The following is a 20,153-nucleotide window of genomic DNA, read 5'->3' as shown; positions in this document are numbered from 1 at the left end:
CAAGTGCAATAAAATTTATTGAATAAATCATTGAGTAGCGAATACAAACTTCTTTACCTGTCACAAATGAAATAGTTTTTTCCAAAATGTTAATTTTTTTATTTATTCTATATCTACATTTTGGTTATTCAAGCTTTTTATGTGTTCTAGTTTTTATTTCGGTTAATAAATAATTGTTATAAAAGAATAAGATTGAAGAAATGAGTTTTTTATTCGATAAAACCTTAGAAAACTACATTTGTCAGTATAGTGGTAACGACGAAGGTAATAAACATTGAAAAAAAAGATTAACTTTCTTAATACGGACCTGGTAATATGGCGCCTAAAGTTTTCTAAATACTCATAACTATATCAACGAGATAATTATCCAATTTCAATGTATATTATTCGTCTAAACATAAATCAGACACAACCGCAAAGTTGTGAAATCGATTTTATATTGGTGAGAAATAAACATGCTTATTTCCGAATAAAAATATCATAGACATTGCAATAGATTCGGTTTACTGTCACTGAAACTTACTTTACTTATAATTCATATTTGAACTGTTTTTTTTTCAACATTTTTAGAAAGATAATGCAGATAATCTATTATTACATAAATTTATATATGCCTATTCAATGATATTTTAGTAGTTTTTTGAAAGCGACTAATTAACCGTTATTTTTAATAACAAAAAGCTATCCAGAGCTCATACAACATTTCGAATCAATCTATTAATAATATTTTTTCAATCAATGCGGAATTATAGATGTTTTATGTATATTTTCCATTAAATATTGTACACAGTTTTCAGTTTTGTTTGTATTAACTCAACGGTGATTCCGATTGAAGAGTGACAACTGACAGTTGACATATTCATTACTCAACGGTTACCACTTTCACGACCTTCCATGGGAATGCTTAATCTTTTTAAAAACCAAATATTGTTTATGTTTTAATTAAACGAATACATCAAAATCTTTATTTAAAATTTTATATTAAAATCATAACAAAGACAGTTCTAATGTTGTGATGATGCCAAGTGGAAATAATAGAGCGGCTCAACTGCCATTATCTTCCATATATACAACATCAAGGTTATGTTAGGTTAGTAGGGAAAACCTGGATCTAGATTGGTCATGGCTTTCTTGGAGACTTGAAGCCCATCGAGTTTATTTCCCGCGATCTGGAAACTTGGTTAACTGATTAACCACCCTATTATCTTTTTTCATTTCTTAATGTTTTTAATGCTCCGTATGTAGGTATTGTGGTATTTACCCAACAACGAAAACAGTTTAATCATAAGAGTTTTGAAACTAATCGATCTGTCAGTTTTATGTGAAATCTCAAATTCCTTGTTTTGGTATACTGTACATTAATTTAGAAATACATCGTATTCATTTTATTTATCAAAATAAATTATTTTCTACCCTGTATATCACCACATAAAAATTTAGTTTCGGAACCACTTCCCTAGTTCAATCTGTGCTAATTCCTTTAGTTCCCATCCGAGTCGGTGAAAGAGGTCGCAGCCACCGTCCAGTGGGTGTTGTGTACTGTTCAGTTTTGTGTTTACCACTTCTCACTTCTCGGCATCCATACAGATTTTCATCTCACGACCATTTAGATGTATTTCGAGTCGCAGTGGTAGAATAGCCGCAGTTACTAGTCGGTAACGTTCGACAAGATTTTTACGCGAAGAGCACCAAGAGTGTCGAAATAAACGACGGTAACGATGACCACGCGCACGTGGTTTTAGTGATTAAGTGGACGTAGATTAGTGATTTTTTTAGTAGTGATGAACTAGGTGATAAGAAATAAAATACTCCCGTTCGGAGATGTTGTCGAATGTTGTTATCCCGCTGTTGGGCTGTTTCGTCGTCTTCGTTTATACTACGGTAAAATTTTTTAATCGTAAAATACAAAAATTTTTTTATTGCTACACCTTATATATTATAAATGTTAAATAGCAAATCAAACATTTCTAATTAATTAATTTAATAAACTAAAACATTTTAAGGCAAAAACTTGCATTACTACGGATATTTTGTCTTTGAATGTTTATATGAGAAGGGTGTCAATTCATTAAATTTTCGGCTGTTTAGTGGACCTCGCAGTTATATTTATATTGTATAATACTTATAATACAAATTAAACTCATAATAATATATGTATCATTAAATTAAAAATCAATATTTCTAACAAATTTTTTTGTACGGGATCTACGTTAGTTTGGACTATAGTGCTTGTAAAATTGTGAACCCATTATTTATTCATACTTACCCAGCAGGTATAAACCTGTAAAAGTGTAGGTGAGATAAATAACTTCTAAAGAAATAAACATTACTAACGAATACATAATTTTCTCTAAATACTAAAAATATATTTCATCTATCTTTTAAATTAAATAACTGACATAATTAAATTCTAATCAATTTAAGATTTTATAATACTCAAATTAAGTATTAATATTATTCTAACCTCAAATTTATGTTATCGAACTTTCAAAACTATTCATCATTTTTCGGTTATTTCCGTCAAGAGATTTTAACTTGTGGTTTATTAAAATCATCATTCAAATTGGACACATATAAAATTTTATCTTATTCACCGATTTTACTCAATTTTTTCGGAATATTGAATTATAAAACATCTACTCTGGTACAGAGTTTATTTCAATTTCCAAAATTTAACAAATTTATATTGAACAATGGAAATTTGCTTTATTTTTCCATAATTTTTAAAATAAATTACCGGTGATGAAAAACATATTCAATAATAACATGAATAGTTTATAAAAGAATCGACTTACGAGGGTTGATATTTGAGTTTTGAGATATACAAGAAAAAACAAATAATTATAATTGGATATGGCTTTATCAAAATATTCTACATTGATTTTAATCCACTTTTGCATGCGTTTGAACCATTTTCTTTCCATTCCCACTCCTAAACATGCGATTTGAATGCATCAACCGCTTCTTTAGGTGTAGAAAAACGTTTTTTTTTTATCTGCGGGAATAAGAAGAAATCATTGAATGCTATACGGCGGATGACTCATTAATTCGATGTTTTGACTGCTCAAAAACGTATTTGTTTGAACTGATGTTTATTTGATGAACTGATCACTGATGAACGCTGGTTTAACATTCAGAATTGGAATAATTTTTTGAGTGACAAAACCCTTTTCAGTTTACTGTCGCGTTGTTTAATCTGTATGCTAAACTATTTTTTCGATTTAACTTGAAATACATTAATTCTAGGTCGACACGGTTTTCAAATTAAATGACCCTCTCTTATCTTACAAGAATTCTCCGGCTGACCGACCGTAAGCAATTAAGTTTTTATAAAAATTGCAACAGGTAATATATTAAAAAAAATATTTTATTGCATTTGTACTTAAGATGGTAATCAGTTGACTTAACAGTTGTGGGTACGTTGCAATTTTACGTGTAAGTCTTATTTTTGTTGCTAATAAACGTTAAAGTTAAAATTGACGTTATCTATTATATATATTATGATGCTGTATAAACTCCGGGACCCAGAGGCGTATTATACGTACTGTCACTCTCAAGATCTCTTAGTTTTGGAGTAATCCCAAGTTTTTTATTTCTTTCTCATGAGTGAAAAGAGTGAGGTTAATAGAAAAACTGGATTTACTCACATATATTTATTCATGAAATCAGTAGAATTACTCAATAACTTTAATTGAGATTGTGATTTAAAGAAAGCTAGGTTAGGTTATATCTTGAGTAGCAACAGAGTATATATTCTTTAAGGTACAAATAAGTCTAGAAAATGTGTGTACAACTTAAATTTTGAGATGAGAAAGTGGAATCGTTCGCCCCTTTATTGTAAAAGATGTTATAAGGAATTGGAAAGTACCAAGAGGTTAACATTTATAAGGTTTACCTGAATAATAGGTACGATGAAAATATTCCTATATTAGGACCGAAGAATTAAATCTCTTATCTAACCCAAAATTATGTCTTATGTCCTTTTTGTCTTCCTTTTCTTTTATGCTTTATTATTTTGATTTTTATATTCTTTTTGTTGACATCACGTGTTTTCAGATGTTTTATGTGTCAATTTGAGAACGTACCATACTTTACATGGATAATACTTACGTTTAAAAGGGATACTGATTTTCAACTAAATTAAATAAACAATAGTACTTTTGGAGACGTCTAATAAAACGGTGAAACCTTTTCATGTACCAAGTATTTTGTACACAGAAAATGATTTAATAAAATGCGTTTAAAACTAACCTAATCTAACCTAACCAAAGATTTGATATTCTCAAGTTTACATGTGTTAACGTTTTATTTGAATATGTACGTTTAGAAACATCTAGATATTTTTTTGAAAGCTTGTTGGGTAAAATTTGAACTCTACAGTGAATAGCCATAATTAACATTTTTTTTTAATATGTAATAATTATTAAGCTTGTTTTTAGAACTGACTTGTTTCTTTTATTTGGTATTGAACTCTAATTTGAATCGGTTGTAACTAATTCTATAATTATGACGTGAATCCTTCAGTTTGTGAGAGATCCAAATAGACAGCTTGGCCCCGATGCCTGTATTTCTAAGAATATACCTCGTTATTGTTAGAGTATCCGAAAAGGACAGGACTTCTTTCGCGATCTTTCAAAATATCGATTTCATTACCCAACTGGTACTCATAAATTAAATATTGCACCTGTAGTCTACAGAGTGTTATATATAAATTATATTTTAGTTTAGTTACACTCGATAGATTCTGTTTTAATCTGAGAAGCTCATTCTAGTCAAAATTATTCTTTAAAATAACCAATATAATTATTACGTGAACATAAATAGTTTTTACATTCATACTTTTGAAGCTAGATCTGTTATATTCGAAACAAAATTATGGGTAATAATCAATATATAAGTCGTATATGAGTCCGTAGCAAAAATTAAGCCAGTATGCCCGGAATTAAATATTATTATTAGAATAGAAGTAGATTTCAGTTTAGAAGGCACTTTTCAGTAAATATGCCCCCAAATTGATGCGATATCGATTTGATTTCAATTGGCAAGTGATTGTGCATTTTTTTTGCATTGTAAAATATTGAGCCCTTAACTAATTCTGAACGTGGAGTCGGTAGGTAAAGGTCGTGCGGTGCAACAATGTTTCTGGAATTGGAGAAGCGAATTAAGCATTGGATGCCGAGTTTGCTCACTTTGCGCATTCGAATGAACACTTCCCAGGCTATATTGATGCAGTAGAAGCAAAATGAGTCGGGTTTTTGCGTCTATTCATAAATACAAAAAAACCTGGATCCACCACTACACTCCAAAAACGAAACAACAGACAAGACAGTGGATTCCATGGGCCGAGATGTACTGAAGAAAGCAAAGATGGTTTCATCGACCGGATAAGTGATAGCGATCGTTTGTGATCATCGACTATTGACTGATTAACATGAAAATACTTTTTCGGTGATCGCTATGGCTAAATTTCACCGTCTGCATCAGATCTGGACCCCAGCGACATTTTTCTGTTTTCTTAGTTCAAAGTTTAACTTGCAGCAGTGAGATTCCTATCAGATGAGGACGTTGTCGCATATATAAACGCCTTTTTTGAAGAGAAAGACGGCAAGTTCAAATATTGCTCCGATTTAAATTTTTGGGTTCGATTCTCATGCTGTACTTATAATTTTTTTTAAACTTTTAAAGAAGCTATTCACATTTTATTTACCTTATATACGGTAAGTTATGCACGAAATAAATCACATTATTTATTATTATATTGTTTGTATACATTACGAAGTGAGGCAATGTTATGTAATCGGCTAAGTAGATCGTCCTATGCTTTGTGGAAGAGTCCTTGATTTCGAGCATATTTTAAAAATATCAACATAACCTCAATGTTCCACATTTCCTTAATCTCCATTCTATTACTAAAATATGGCAACGTCGTTCAAATGTAACCTAGTTACTCGTTGATGTGCATCGATTTTTATAGTGTAGCACATTTTTGTAAATTAATGTAGACAATAAGATTCTAGAATACATTTTACGTAAAAAATATAATAAACATAATACAGACTCTTTTTGTTCAGAATATTTGTCGGTATCGTTTAAATTCTTGACATTGACGTATAGAAAATTCTTCTTTTTTTTTTGGTTCAAACCAAAGCTAAACTTAACCTATAATTTCTTTCCGAAATAGTATATTCTCACATTTAGGATATTTACCCCATAACCTAAATATTCTGATTTATGTAGAAACTAATTTTCCTTCATATGATTCATTGACTCATTTACCTTTATTTCATTTCGTAAACCATAGAATACAGTTATGATCTACATTTTTTTGATTAAGCAAATTTGGAATTTGTGTATTCTGATTGCCATTTCAATACATTATATGACATCAAACAATTCACTACCTTAAATATTACTGAAATTACTATTCGATTCGATAAAATTAATGCAGAAAATTGAACGCACTTGAACGTGTCAGTTAATTGTATTCAAATAAAATGTCAAAATGTAATGTATTTCAAACTGTATAATCAGTGTAATTTTCAAAATTTCTGGTAATTTCCTGTAATGTATTTCGAACTGTATGAACAGTGCAATTTTAAAAATTTCTGGTAAATTCTTAACATGTTAAATATTTCATTATGGAAGTTGTGAAAAATGAATTGGATTTTTACTCCAAGTTCGCAGGTCCCTTAATTTTTGCTCTTCCCGAAGCTAAAGACCGAGCTTTGGCCGCCTCGTGGGTCAAAAAAATCAAAGAAGATGAAAATACTAACGAAAAATTGAAAACGGACTACATAAAACTATTACTCTTTGCATTACAAAGAAGAAAACTGGTCGGAATTTTTACTGATGATCCTACTAAATATGAAACACTCGAGGAATTCCCAGATGAGTATGATCTCAATGCTATGGCACAGGATCTCATAGAAATAGAACAAAAAGAAAGGCGTACTAATATAAGAAGACAATTGCAAGGTGAGATGGGGGATTTCCCTCCTTACACCACCGATATTTCATCTGATTTGCGAGAATACGTGGCTGCACAAGATATCCCTTGTTTTGGTGTACATTGCTATTACGCCATATCAAAAGATCCTATTACCAGTTGGTACAATGCTGAGAAGGGAATATTTCCTAAAGCTGCTAAAAGTGCAGTTAATACAGATAGCCCACTTCCTCCAGACCTTAGTCCACCTGATACGTGTGCTTCATGTCCTGGACCTGAAGGAAAAGAACCTTGTTCGCCGGGATCTCCTTCACCAGATCAATCAGAACCAGATAAAAGAAAGAAAAAGTCGAAAAAGAAATTGGGAGATACTCCCCCCGTTAAACCTCTAGTTACTGAAACTCAATTAGAAGAGGAAGAAACGAGAAAACCACCAACATGGAGTTCCAATTTGATAGAAGTGATTGAAAAACCACGAACTGCAACTGGAGCAATACCAAAAGTGCGTTCGGCAAAGCAACTTCGAGAAGACGATCGATTTGGAGATATAGATTCCGAATTAGAAGAAGATTATAATGAAATGGAAAGAGCTTTGAAAGATTTTCAAAGAGGCGACATTCGAGAGCAGCGAAGAAAACGGGAAAAACGAAGTAAAGCGGATGATTTAGATGTGGAAGAATCTTCAGAAGAAGACGGAGAAACCGTTGAAAATGTTGAAGAGAAAAGTGATTTGGAAAACTTTTTAGATCTAAACGAAACGGAATATGAACAAGAACTCAAGGAAGATGCGTTACTTGTTAAGTACTTCCGGGACACTATAAATAAACGGATGATTCAAAAAGACAAAGATAGTTTCAAGGACAACATTAGAGGTACGTTGCCAGCCCAATCCGGAATTCCTTTGACAACACCTAAACCATCTGTAAGTCCTAAAAGGTTGAATATATTCCCGCCCATATATGCTTCTGAGGAACCGCTGCTAAAAGATACAACAAAACAAACAGATACAGGTAGTCCAAAACCTACATGTCCCTATTCATGTAGTGGCAGAGATGCGGATATGGACAGAATATTCCAAGAAGCTTCTGCCATTGCCAAATTAATGGAAGACGATTTAGAAGCCGATTACAGCGATACAGAAGAACGTTATGTGGAAGAAAAAATTGATGAACAACCACAGTTTCCCGAACCTGAAGTTCCACCTAGCGAACCTACACAACCAATTACTAGGGGCTCTCCAGCTGCTCACAAAATATTCGCTGACGTTATACCTCCTTTAATGGAACAACTAAAGCCAGATGATACCGCTCAACAACGACAATATCCATCAGAAACATCAGAACAAGATAAAAGTATGAGCATGCCGATGCCAATTCCTCAAGAACCAACCACGAATCAAGAATACGATTACTTAGATTCGTTGTTTGAAAAGGATAAGAAAACAGCCAATACCCTTAAAAACGTTTCACATATAATATCTGACTTGAAGCAAGACCAAGAAACGTCATTTATGACTAGTCCTAGACAACAATACAGTGATCGACAAACTCTCTCCCAAACAAGACAAGAAATCAAGTCTCCTGCAATTACACCTAGTAGACCAACAAGTACAACGAAAATCACCCAATCTTCTACCAAAATAACAACTTCTGTACCAGCAGCTAAACAGAAAGAAACGCCTGCATCTGCAGAGGATGATAGGATATTTGATTTTGCGAGGGGCTATGTTCCTCCTGAATATATATCTCCCCCTAGATATAAGTCTCCTTCTGCTGGCGTAGGTTCGGAATCACCTCCTTATTTTATGTCTCCTGGGAAGGATGGGAGCCCGCCAGTTAGAACACAAAACATCCCTCCGCGTCAGTCGGTACCACCTGTAACTTCACCACCTGCTGGAGATCGTACATGTCCATCAGCAAGACGTAGATTGAATTTTGCCGATGTTGATACTGATACCTTTTTAGCACAGTCTACGGCAAGACAACAAGGTTTTCTCCCTTTATCTCCTATGCAAAAACCTAAAATGGGTTTTCGTGATATGGATACTGATACTTTTCTAAAAGAAGCTATGTCAAGGCAAAAAGATTTACCGCCACTCTCAACGGATACTTCACCGCAAAGGGGTATGCGGACACCTCAAAAAGAAGGCTTGACAGGAACGGGAAGACCCTCACCGACATCCGCTCTTTTCAAAACTCCTCCTTATTCGCAAATGCTTAGTAGCGAACAAACTCCTCCTTTCTTTGACTCTCCACAATCACCAGCAACACCTCCATTTGTTGTACCACAATCAAAAGTCGAAAATTTATTTGACACATCAATGGGAGATCAATATTTTTCTCCTCCTCCTGTATCCCCTGGCACGCAACAAAGGTTCGATAGAGGAGCAAAATCGCCCCCTTTTCCTAAATCTCCCCAAACAGCCGATAATTTATTTGACACTTCGATGGGTGATCGATATTTCTCCCCACCTCCCTTATCACCTGGAATGCAACAAAGATTTGACGGAGTAAAAACACCTACTTTCACTAAATGTCCTAAACCACAACAATTTTCACCGTTGGATCCTGGTTTCGTTAATTTAGCGGATACATCATTGGGTGATTTATATTATTCTCCTCCAGCATCTCCGGACATGTCTCCCGGAATGCAACGGATGCAACAATCACCACCAATTCAAAGCTTTCAGCCTCGGAGTGCTGAACGTGCTAAACAACAAGGTGTGCGTGATATGCAACAATCGATCAGAAGGTCACCTCCCCCAAAAATTGCTGGTCCTTCACCTCCCTTAGACAAATTTGGTTTACCTTCTGTGGTGCAATTATCACCATTATCGAAGGTTGATTATAGTCAATTATATGAACGACATCCAGATCTTCAGTCACCTGGTCGTAGACAGCCCCCATCGACAAGAACTCCCCCTGCGGCAGAGCAAGCGCCTTCAGCAAGACCTCGATTGGGTATTTACGATGTAGACACTGACACTTTCCTTGCAGAAGCAATGGCCAGACAAAAAGATTTACCTGCGTTGCCCGCTGATTACCCAACTCCAAGTATGCGAACACCTCCTAGAAGAACGTGGGAATCACCAGAAAGGCCCTTCTTACAAACACCACCTAATTATCAAATGCTTGATGCAATAGAGACTCCTCCGTTTTATGATTCTCCACGAACTCCTGGCGCATCACCTTCACCTCAATCTCCCGATGTATCTCCTGGAATGCGACAAATGTTAGAGCAATTACCACAAGCTCAAAGTTTTCTCCGTTGTAAAGGTACTAAACCAAGTACGAGTGGCGCACAAGCATCAAGCAGGTCAGGACCATCGCGCAGATCGGCACCATCCCGTAGAGCTCCAACTCCTTTACCGACAATTGCTGGCTCTCCACCTTATGCTGATCAATCTGATGTACGTTATCCTACTGAAAATGTTCCACCTTCGGAGAGCACTCGTCGTTCAAATGCTCAAAGTGCTAGACCTAGTCAAAATAGATCCAGTTATCGACCATGTCCAAATCCCCAAGAGCGTCGAAGAAGTGGTCAACGTCCAACTCGATAGAAAATTAATGTTTTTTCAGTCGATGTCCATGTTTACAATAATATAATAGACCTAAACACTGTCGATTTGTATCTCGCCCAAAATAAAGCGAATTAAAGAAAATCAATTTGATTTTTACTTATTGTAATACTGCGAAAGTTCTAATGGTCCTAATGTCATCTTGAGTAGCTTCACAATTTTTTTCGGGATTCCTAGTAGATAGAAGATAGATTTTTAAAGAGGTCATAAATCTTTAGAGAACGTCAGTCAGTGAATGGCGTCATCCAGCCAGACTCAAGACCAAGCTGACAATCTCAACATGCATGGTTTTGGTATAGATATGGAGTTTTGTCGATTGAGTTTTTATGCAGCAATAAACAATCATAAATACAACTGTATATATGTATGAATGCAATTCGTAGTCTTCTATTTGTTACCATCATCATTCACAACCAAAACCTGGGCAAATCTTTTAGTTAGGAACAGATTGACCACTCAAAGAACACTCTAAGGGCAGCAATTGAAGACTGGTTATCCTCACAGATGGCAAATGACTACGTCTTAAGTGTATAGAAGCTTGTACGACAAATTTTTAAGGCAAATATGGCAACTATGTAAAAAAAATAAGAGTAAACAGACCTTAGTTTCCAAATTACCTTCGTATAAGTTTTAATTTTGTTGAATCAACTAATAGGGAATTGAAATTCCTTTTAAATCAGATGTCACATGACATACAATGTTAGATAATAATCGTAGGTAACATAATATGTACCTACATAAAAATAAAAATCTAAATCATTCTGTTTCGGGTATAATCAATTCAGTCCGTAAATAAGGGTTAGAGATATACGAATATTTCTTTTCAGCTTAAATGTAACTCAATTTGGCAGATCTGTTTCACCTATCAACAATTTTCGATTCTTTGAGGATAATATTCGTGTATTTTGTAAACCGAATGTTTAGTTCACAAATATCTATCTAATTCTTCTATTAAAATACAAATAAATTTTTGTTGATACCTTCTCAATCTATAGCAAGTCAAAATTCCTAATAAAACAAAATAAGATTTGATATAATACATGATATTTCATATTAATAAATGTCAAAACATTCAGTACAATATGCCATTAGAATAAAACTTATTTAAAAATTTTGATAGTGTATACAGTCGATTCTGGATTCAAAAATGTAACTCGATTTATTATGGAATTTGCATCGTGTGAAATAGAAGGTCAAAATTTAACACATATATATCTATATATTTAAAAGTGTAATTGGTTAAGAAGGGCTTTCAAATATGTCTGATACTGTAGAATTAACTGCAGTACCAATTGATCAAGAATACTTCGATACCTTGTTCTTAGAAGATAGAGCAACTGCTGATGTAGTTCAAAAACTTGTTAGCAATATGTCAAATGAAGAAAGGCGGTCGCCAACCATAACAAATCGCACTCCACTTCCTCGTGGATCTTCACATACAGGACATTTTTCACGAATACCTAGACCGGGACAAGCAACAAGAATGGTTCAACAGCAATTCACAAATAGACCACCTCTAACCACTGTAACCACAGATTCCTCTGAATCCCGCCAACCTTCCAGAATAGCTAAGTATATACCTATAAAAACGACCCAAGCAGTACATGAAAGTGGAGGGACTCCTAAAGTATCAATACATGAAAAAACTAGACAAGTACAAAATCTAACTAATAAACCACCAATATCAGTAACCAGATCCAATGCAGATAGAAGAATTCCACAAAAAACTGTTACGAAGGTGCCACCATTAAGTGCTAGTAGTGTTATAAATAAAATACCACCATCGAGTACTGATAGAAACATGAGAAGGATACCTCAACCAATTGATAGAAGAAGTATTGCAAGATATGATGAAAGAAAAGAAGATGTATCACAATTAGATTGTCCCGCAACACCATTTATAGCAAACGAACAGAATACATTAGAATCCCCTTCTTCTGATCTAAAAGATTCTAACCAGCGCGATGGAGAACTTCCAAGTGTTAAAATATTCAGTGCAAGCTGTGTAGCAAAAGAAGAACCTATCAGATCTTTTACATCACAGAAGAAATATATATCTTCTTGTAATTTGAAACAAAATAATAATCGCGAGGATTCTTTAGACCCGCCAATTCCTCAACAATTACCGACACCATCACAAATACCTAACAAGTCCTCTGATGTGCCAAGAACTCGAAGTCAATTACCACATTATCCGCAATGTAACAACTCATATTCAGATCCAAAAAAATTCAATCGTGTGCCTAATATATCAACGAGGCAGGATATGATTGATCTCCAAAGAAAAAAACCGACAAGAAAATCCGCACCTCAACCTACAATGCCAACTATACCCGCTTCCCCACCTTTAAATAACATATTCAGGTTATCATCACATAGCAAACATTCCCCATTGTTCTCAGATTACCCGAGATCAAATATTTATCCATTTCCGCGTAGTCAAAGTACACCACGATATACGCAAATTAAATTAGCAAGTCCAGAATTGACAAGCAAGTCAAGAAATCCGTACGATAACATCCGTCTAGGTGTAACTAGTCAAGCCGGTTCGGTCTTTCGTCGGAATCTATCAAGCCAGTCTGCTCTAGTTACTCAATCCAGAAGTGCTTCTAAGACAGCGGGTGGCATTCCAACTTATCGATTTGGACCAACTAATCGCACGATTCCCGGCAATTTCTCAAATACAGGTATATATGTTAACAATAATCGCATTATTGAGGAAGACACTAAATCTTTTAATGGAGTCAAAGCAATGGAACACCCTCAGTTTCCTGAAACTAAAGCTACAACTAAATACTCGAGTGACATATGTTTCAATAAGTCTGTTTGTTATTAGTTGGACCAAAGAAGACTTCGCGGTAAATATGATTATGTAATTGTGAAATATGTTTGAAATATAATCTACAAAATATTTCTATCAATCTTTCCACTATTATTAATTCATATATTAAGTATTCGAGCTATTACTGGCGAAAGGATTCTTGGAATTATTAAATTATTGTTACATTTGGGAAGTTATTAATTATATTACTTGTTGATGTGTTCTAAAGGAATATTCTCTCAGCGACGAAATTACTACATCGTTAATTGAACAGGTCTATTCAGACTATTTTGGATTTCCTGTGAGGAATCAAGATAAAACCTGAGCTCCACATAAATATTGTGTAAAGTTTGTGCGACTGCTATTATGTTGGGCTAAACAACATCCCAGCAATTTGCTATACCAATGATTTGGGATTACTACTATCCAATACGCAAACAAATTAATCCTACTCAGGGCTGAATTGCCTCGTCGAAGACTCCAAATCGATCAGAAAGTCAGAATTCTACTCTGGAACTTGTACCACATCAGCATGATAAAGTATCTGAGTCACCCAAGTTATGATTGGCACTTATTCACCCAAAGTGATTTTAATCTGTCTAAAACACGAGAGAGTTTGGGGTCTAGGTTAAACGAATGGAATTTACTTTCTCCTGATACGAAAATTTCTTATTTTCGACGTCGTGACGATGGAATAAAACTTTATATTTCTAAAACAGGTTGGATAAGATCCAAATCAATGGTATTTATCCTTCAAAATCTAGTTTGAAAGCAGTGTTGCTGCATAATGGAAATAAACTTTCTTCACTGCCTGTTGCTCATGGTTCTGATATGAAAAAGACTTACAAAATTATCCTTTAGTGAACCCTGATGACATTCTTTTACTACCGCAGCTCGATCTGATAAAAAATATATAAAGATGGCAATGCCTCCATATATCCGAATGAGAAATTCCCTAAACTCAGTGAGGCAAAAATTTTGGTTTTTTTTTGTAGTGCGTTGGTGCCACTGAACAACAGTTTCATTTTGACAACTGACTGGACGATGCATTCTAAGGTCAAAACATATAAATCCACAGTGAAGACCTAACCTCGAAATGAATGGATAGCTAAATATATTGAAATTATTATGCGTCCGTCTCTAAAAAGATAATGTAATTATGGCGGTAGAAGACACGTCTCGTAATTCTAGTGGTGTAAATTGAATATCTTCAACCGACCTTCCTCACATGAGCTTCTAAATTTAAATAATATTTCCAACTGTCAAACATGAATCAGTGCTACCAACCGACCATCTAAGTTAGGGTGTAATTTCTCTAATGTATATTTTTAAGAATCTTTCTATAATTAAATAATGTGAATGTTATATGCATCCAATATAAAACTGGAATAAATAAAACACATTGCAGAAAAAATTGATCCATAAATATTCGTGAAGAACGTGCTTCGCTCGATTCAAAATTTTCAAAAGAATAACGTTCACAAAATGAGATTTCTTTTTGAAACATCCCGTACGTTCTAAGAAATTTCAAGGTGTTGGGGCCAAGCTGTCTGGTCGACTCTCGAACTAAGAAACAGGCCCTTTCATTCTCGAGAACACTGACTGATACAGCGTTGCACGTTTTGAATAATATCTTTATAATGGCCCATTGTATAACGAGTTTTATTTTCATTTTATGGCATTTCTCAAGGCATATAAAGAAGAATGGCATGGGAAAGATTTGCTCTTGCATGACAACTACTCTATTTTTAGTTGCATTAGGTATTATCATGGTTGTCTATTTAATAATTTATTTTTGTTGGAATCGTTGGTGGAATAATTAATATCATCATTTATCTGTTATTTTTTGGACTGACATTATTTGTATTAGTTTGAAATAAGCCAAATTTTCGTTTACGTCACCAATGTTATATTTCTATTGCGTGGCTACAGTTCTATGCAGAAACGTATATACAGTTCTATGGAAAAGTGTATATATACAAAAAAATTACTTATAAACATAAAATAATGGTTAAAAAAACGTTTGTATCGATACATTGTACACGCTTATAACTTTTTTGGCTTAAACACTTATCAATTAGTTGGGAGTCATTTGTGATTTTTCTTCACGTAGTATCATACATTTTTGAGGTTATAGTTGAATGTTTTATGAAATTCGAATAGTGAAGATGGTGACATTAATGTTAAATTAGATCGAGAAAATGGAGTCGAATTCGAATAAATACGAAAACGTGTGTTTTGTTGATCGGAAAGATAAACATCGAGCTAGACACCCAGACAGGACCAATATACCCAATCAGTTTGCTTCTGCACCACCAGAATGCTTTCAATATCGACCAGCGGGTTAATGTCTGCGGAGGTATAGATCTGGTTGGCCTCTAAAACATGACAGGGGAGCTGACAAGATGCATCTCTGGTGAAAGCCAGCGTTTACTTCGAACTCTTCTGAAATGTGTCTATCGAAGGCGTGATAGATCTCGTCGAAAACCTTCGATAAGTCAAGAGCGGTTACCCGGGATTTGTCAATGACTTTTTACGAAATCCGTACTGATGACGTTCGTGGACTCAAGGTAACTCAAGGTTTGCTGATTAACGATTTGACAATTACTGGGACCAAAGCAATCGAACGTTAGTTGTTGGGAAACGACTTATTTCCATTTCTAGGTCGAAATGGAGCAAGTTTCCAAACTGCAGGAATAACATTTTTTTCGTTTTGTAGGGAAAAGTTTGCATAGCGGACTTATTAGTTCAGTTGCGCAATTTTTCCATACAATTGGTGGTATTTCATCGAGGGGTTTTATTGTCCAAGCCTTTCTGGCATCGATGAACCTACAGCAGTTCTTGGAATCGGAGGGGAAACTTTCAGACCTTGTGGAATAATGTAGCAGCTACATACTGACCTGTCTGTTGCTTGAGGAACTCAAACTCCTTCCAAAATTCAATCATCATCAGTTGTGTGTTAACAAATCTGATCAGGGACATTTTAAGAGTACTTAATGTTGCAGTACAGTTGTTTTATCAATTTGTGATTCAACACAAACAAGATTATCATTAAAGGGGAGAATACTGTTTGGTATTTTTCAATTTTTCACCACTGTTATAATGAAAAATAATTTTCAACTGCAATTTTTTACTTCTAATTATATTATATCGCATGGGTGATTTCATTGTAATTATTGCATTCATCTCGTGGAAAATTGCCTTCAATGTAGTTCTTCAATAAAAATATAATTCGTAAAATTAACAACTAGTTGATATTGTTAATAATCACCACGTATTTTAACAGGAAACACTGTTATGTGGATGACCTGTAAATTTCTATTAGATTAGTGATGTGGGCGGATGCTTATTATGATGTTAACTAAACTATTTGATATTTTAATAAATCAAAAAGCCCACACGGAGTGAAGCTTTTAATCTGCATCTGTGTACAATACAAAATTTGAAACAAAATCAATTCTTATACACGTTTGTACAGTTTGGCAAATACAAGAGTGAATGTCGACAAATGTACGGTAAATAATCAAAGTACTCATTCTGTACTCCCGTACTAATCCCTACTACCATCATCTAGTAACTGCTTTTTCTTATTAACTAAGAATTCGCAAAGAAAATTCATTCAAAATGTAAATAAAAAATGCTGCTGAAGCCTGCACGTGTTCTCCAATGTTAAATTGAAGAATTACGAGGAGTCTATTTCAAATTAATCTTATTGAGTATTAATCCTATTGGGTTACAACTTCTAAATGTTTCCTATATCTAAAAATGTTTCTTGAGTGATTTTTCAATGCAGAACAGTCAAAATCTAATGAACAAGGGGGACTCAAATTCAACTATTCTGGTCGTTAAAACAAACAAACACTCGGATTCTATTGCAGTTAAAATGTTTCTGCTACGGGTCATCTTTCATAGACTATCGACCTTCTGAAAATGCCTTAAGCCTTCGAAACACCTAAACTCAAAATACTATCTCCGTAGACTTGCAAAAGTTTCTATTGGATTTTGCACATGATTGAAGTAAAATGAAAAGTTCAGTTGAAGCATTCTTTCTTATGATTATTTAAAGAGTATATAAAGAAGGGAAGAGTTTGGGATGGTATTCTTGGAAATAGTATTACTGGAACTTGTTTCATTGAGGAAAATCTAACTAGGGAGCATTTGATTCAAATGACAATAAACCCCTTAATCTTATTCATTTGGATGGAAAAAAAAGGTGACGGAATGGTGCTAAAATCGTTGTGTACATATCCGAGAGACATCAGAGACTCTTAGCATCAATTATGGATCGATTCAACATATTTTGGATCACGTTTTGTATAAAGGTTCCAATTCTGAACTATTCTACATCAAAACTTAATGATAATGATGTCGAAACTGTCCTACAATTTAGCAAAACACGCTCCAAAAATGAGCTAAAACCACAAAAACCCCACCAATGTTGCTCAGCTATCATGATAATGATCTTCGATTACTGTGGTGTGGTTCATCAGGAAATCGACCCCGAAGGTCAAATGGTGAATAATGAGTTCTTGTCATGTTGAAATAATTCGTCGTAAACAACCAGATTTTTGAGTACACATGGATTTTTCACCATTACTCACCGTATTCACCAGATTTAGCTCCCTGTGACCTTTTTTTCTTTTCTAGACTCAAAATCCGCTTCGTGGATAGCGCCATGGTTCCATTGAAGCCAGGGACGGATACAGAGATTTGAGTTTCGGAGAGGGGCTTAAAATCTTAAAAAGAGGGCGTCGAAAGGGTCATTAATTGCGATTTATATTATCAAAATTATTATTACTTATCATATTGATTTATCGTATAATACAGTGTTTCAATCAAATTTTAAATATATATGTTTCTCAAGCGCTAACTCATTTTGAAAAAATAATCAAACTGAGACATTTTTCAAAGTGGACAAAGGAATGCAGCAGCTCATTAGATATGCATCTCTTCAATGCGCAAAACGTGTATCCACTTGTGGTCATTCTTGAAATAAATTTAACAAAATAAAAATCGGAAAAGAAATGGTTTGTGATAACGCGACGTGTTAGCAGTTACACCAGAATCCGTCTGCCTGTTTTTTTTTTTATATTTTTCGGAACGTTATTTTAATTATATATACACAGAGAAAAATATAAACAAATAAGCTAACTGACGCCAAGACCCATTAATATTGTCTCAGGATAAAGCGGTTAATTGTTATAGCAATATTCAAAGGTTCTATTTGGAGTACTACTCGTAATTTTCGGTAGTAAAACCATAAAAATCTACATAAACAAAAAAAAACCTTTTCAATATCATAGGTATTATCATTATATATAATTTTGATCTAAAGGTATGCATCAATCATTATTACACCTTATTTATAAATTTGACGTTGCTGCCTTTAACCTAAAAATGTCTTTTTTTTGACGTGTGTATTGCTTTTTGTTTTTTTTTTTGATATTTTTGTTTTATTCTCCGTTATCAATGGACGATATTATGAAAAATAACGAAGAAAAAATAAACAAACCCAAAAGATCACCATTAACAAACAAACAGAAAGAGAAACATCAACATCACGCTCTAACGTCTTACGTCAAAATCACGTGATAAACGCAAACGGATGTGATTGTGAAGTCACCAACGGCAGACCGATCGGTAAACGGTAAAGGTTCCGCTTTGTATTTTTTCTTATCGTCTTATTACTTCTCCACGTCTTTTTAATATTCCCTCTTTACTTATTTGTTGTTTCAATGGAAATTTAATTTGTGTCAACAAATCTTGAACTACAGAAACTATTTTGTATGCCGTGAATCGATGTTTACGGTATATCGATCTTTTCAAATCGATTTTAACCAAACTTGATATAATCTTGTACATAGACACATAGACCCCTACCCCTACTGAACTTTTCAACAGTCGCTTGAAAATAAAAATAAAAACAACAAGCAGTTTTTCTTTTTTTTTTGATAGAAATAACTAAATTGGTAGCATACTTTATTCCAACACTGTATAGTGACAGATGCAATAATAATTAAACGTCCAGTTTTTGTTAGTAGACCGTAAGCTTGTCTAAGATTTGATATAAAAAAGTTAAATCGAAGAAAAGGCATATTTCTTGAATCACCTTCAATTTTAAATTCCAAAATATTAATTACCAATTCATATTTTTCGGTTGTCCGAAAACTGTAATTAAATACCTGTTTTTCGATTAATCCTTATAAATAAATCATTGGCAATCGATAGTTAAGAAGATTCTGAAGATAAAATTTCGAAGTATAAAAATAAAAAGATTGAAAATTGGATATTAGACGAAATAAAAGAAAACAGGCTAACAGATTTTTTGAATTTAAAGTATCTTTTCAGGTAGACTAGTAGAAAAATAAAATTTATGGGATTTCTGAGGCTAGTATCACAAAAATTAGTAGTATTACCCGAAAAATTCAAAACTAAATATAAGTGGTCTGACCTAGGATACAAGAACAATTCGATTTTATCATTCAATAAAGTTGCCTTCGAGGGCCATATAAACGGTCATACAATATTTCTGCATCAAAACAGGCCACAATTTTAACAATAACCTCTTCATCAGCGCCAAATTTCTGCCCAGCGAGCGTTCTCTTGAGGCCAAAGTCGCTGAGGGCCAAATCTGGACAATACAGCGGATGTGGAAGCATGTATGTCGAAGCCCAATTTATACAATTTTGCTAACGGTTTCATTATATATAGCAGTTCCTTTTTCTTCAAATGGGGATGTTTTTTCTCGATTACGTCCAGCAAACACTCCATCCACATCACTGATGCCATAACCTTGGAAGTATAGTTTT

At 34.1% G+C, this 20,153-nt stretch overlaps 1 protein-coding gene across 2 annotated transcripts in view; it reads left to right on the top strand.

Moving 5' to 3' along the window:
- The first annotated feature begins 1,501 nt into the window (after positions 1-1,501).
- Positions 1,502-20,153, top strand: part of LOC130897199 (SPARC-related modular calcium-binding protein 2) — a 33,585-nt gene continuing 14,933 nt past the window's right edge. For both annotated transcript variants that reach the window (XM_057805938.1, XM_057805937.1), the window contains exon 1: positions 1,502-1,881. In XM_057805938.1, the coding sequence (XP_057661921.1) occupies positions 1,822-1,881 (60 nt within the window). In that variant the 5' untranslated portion in view covers positions 1,502-1,821. The remainder of the gene's footprint in view (positions 1,882-20,153) is intronic.

This window comes from Diorhabda carinulata, chromosome 8 (assembly GCF_026250575.1).
Source record: "Diorhabda carinulata isolate Delta chromosome 8, icDioCari1.1, whole genome shotgun sequence".
NCBI classification, from domain to species: domain Eukaryota; kingdom Metazoa; phylum Arthropoda; class Insecta; order Coleoptera; family Chrysomelidae; genus Diorhabda; species Diorhabda carinulata.
This window is presented reverse-complemented; position numbering and strand designations above follow the sequence as displayed.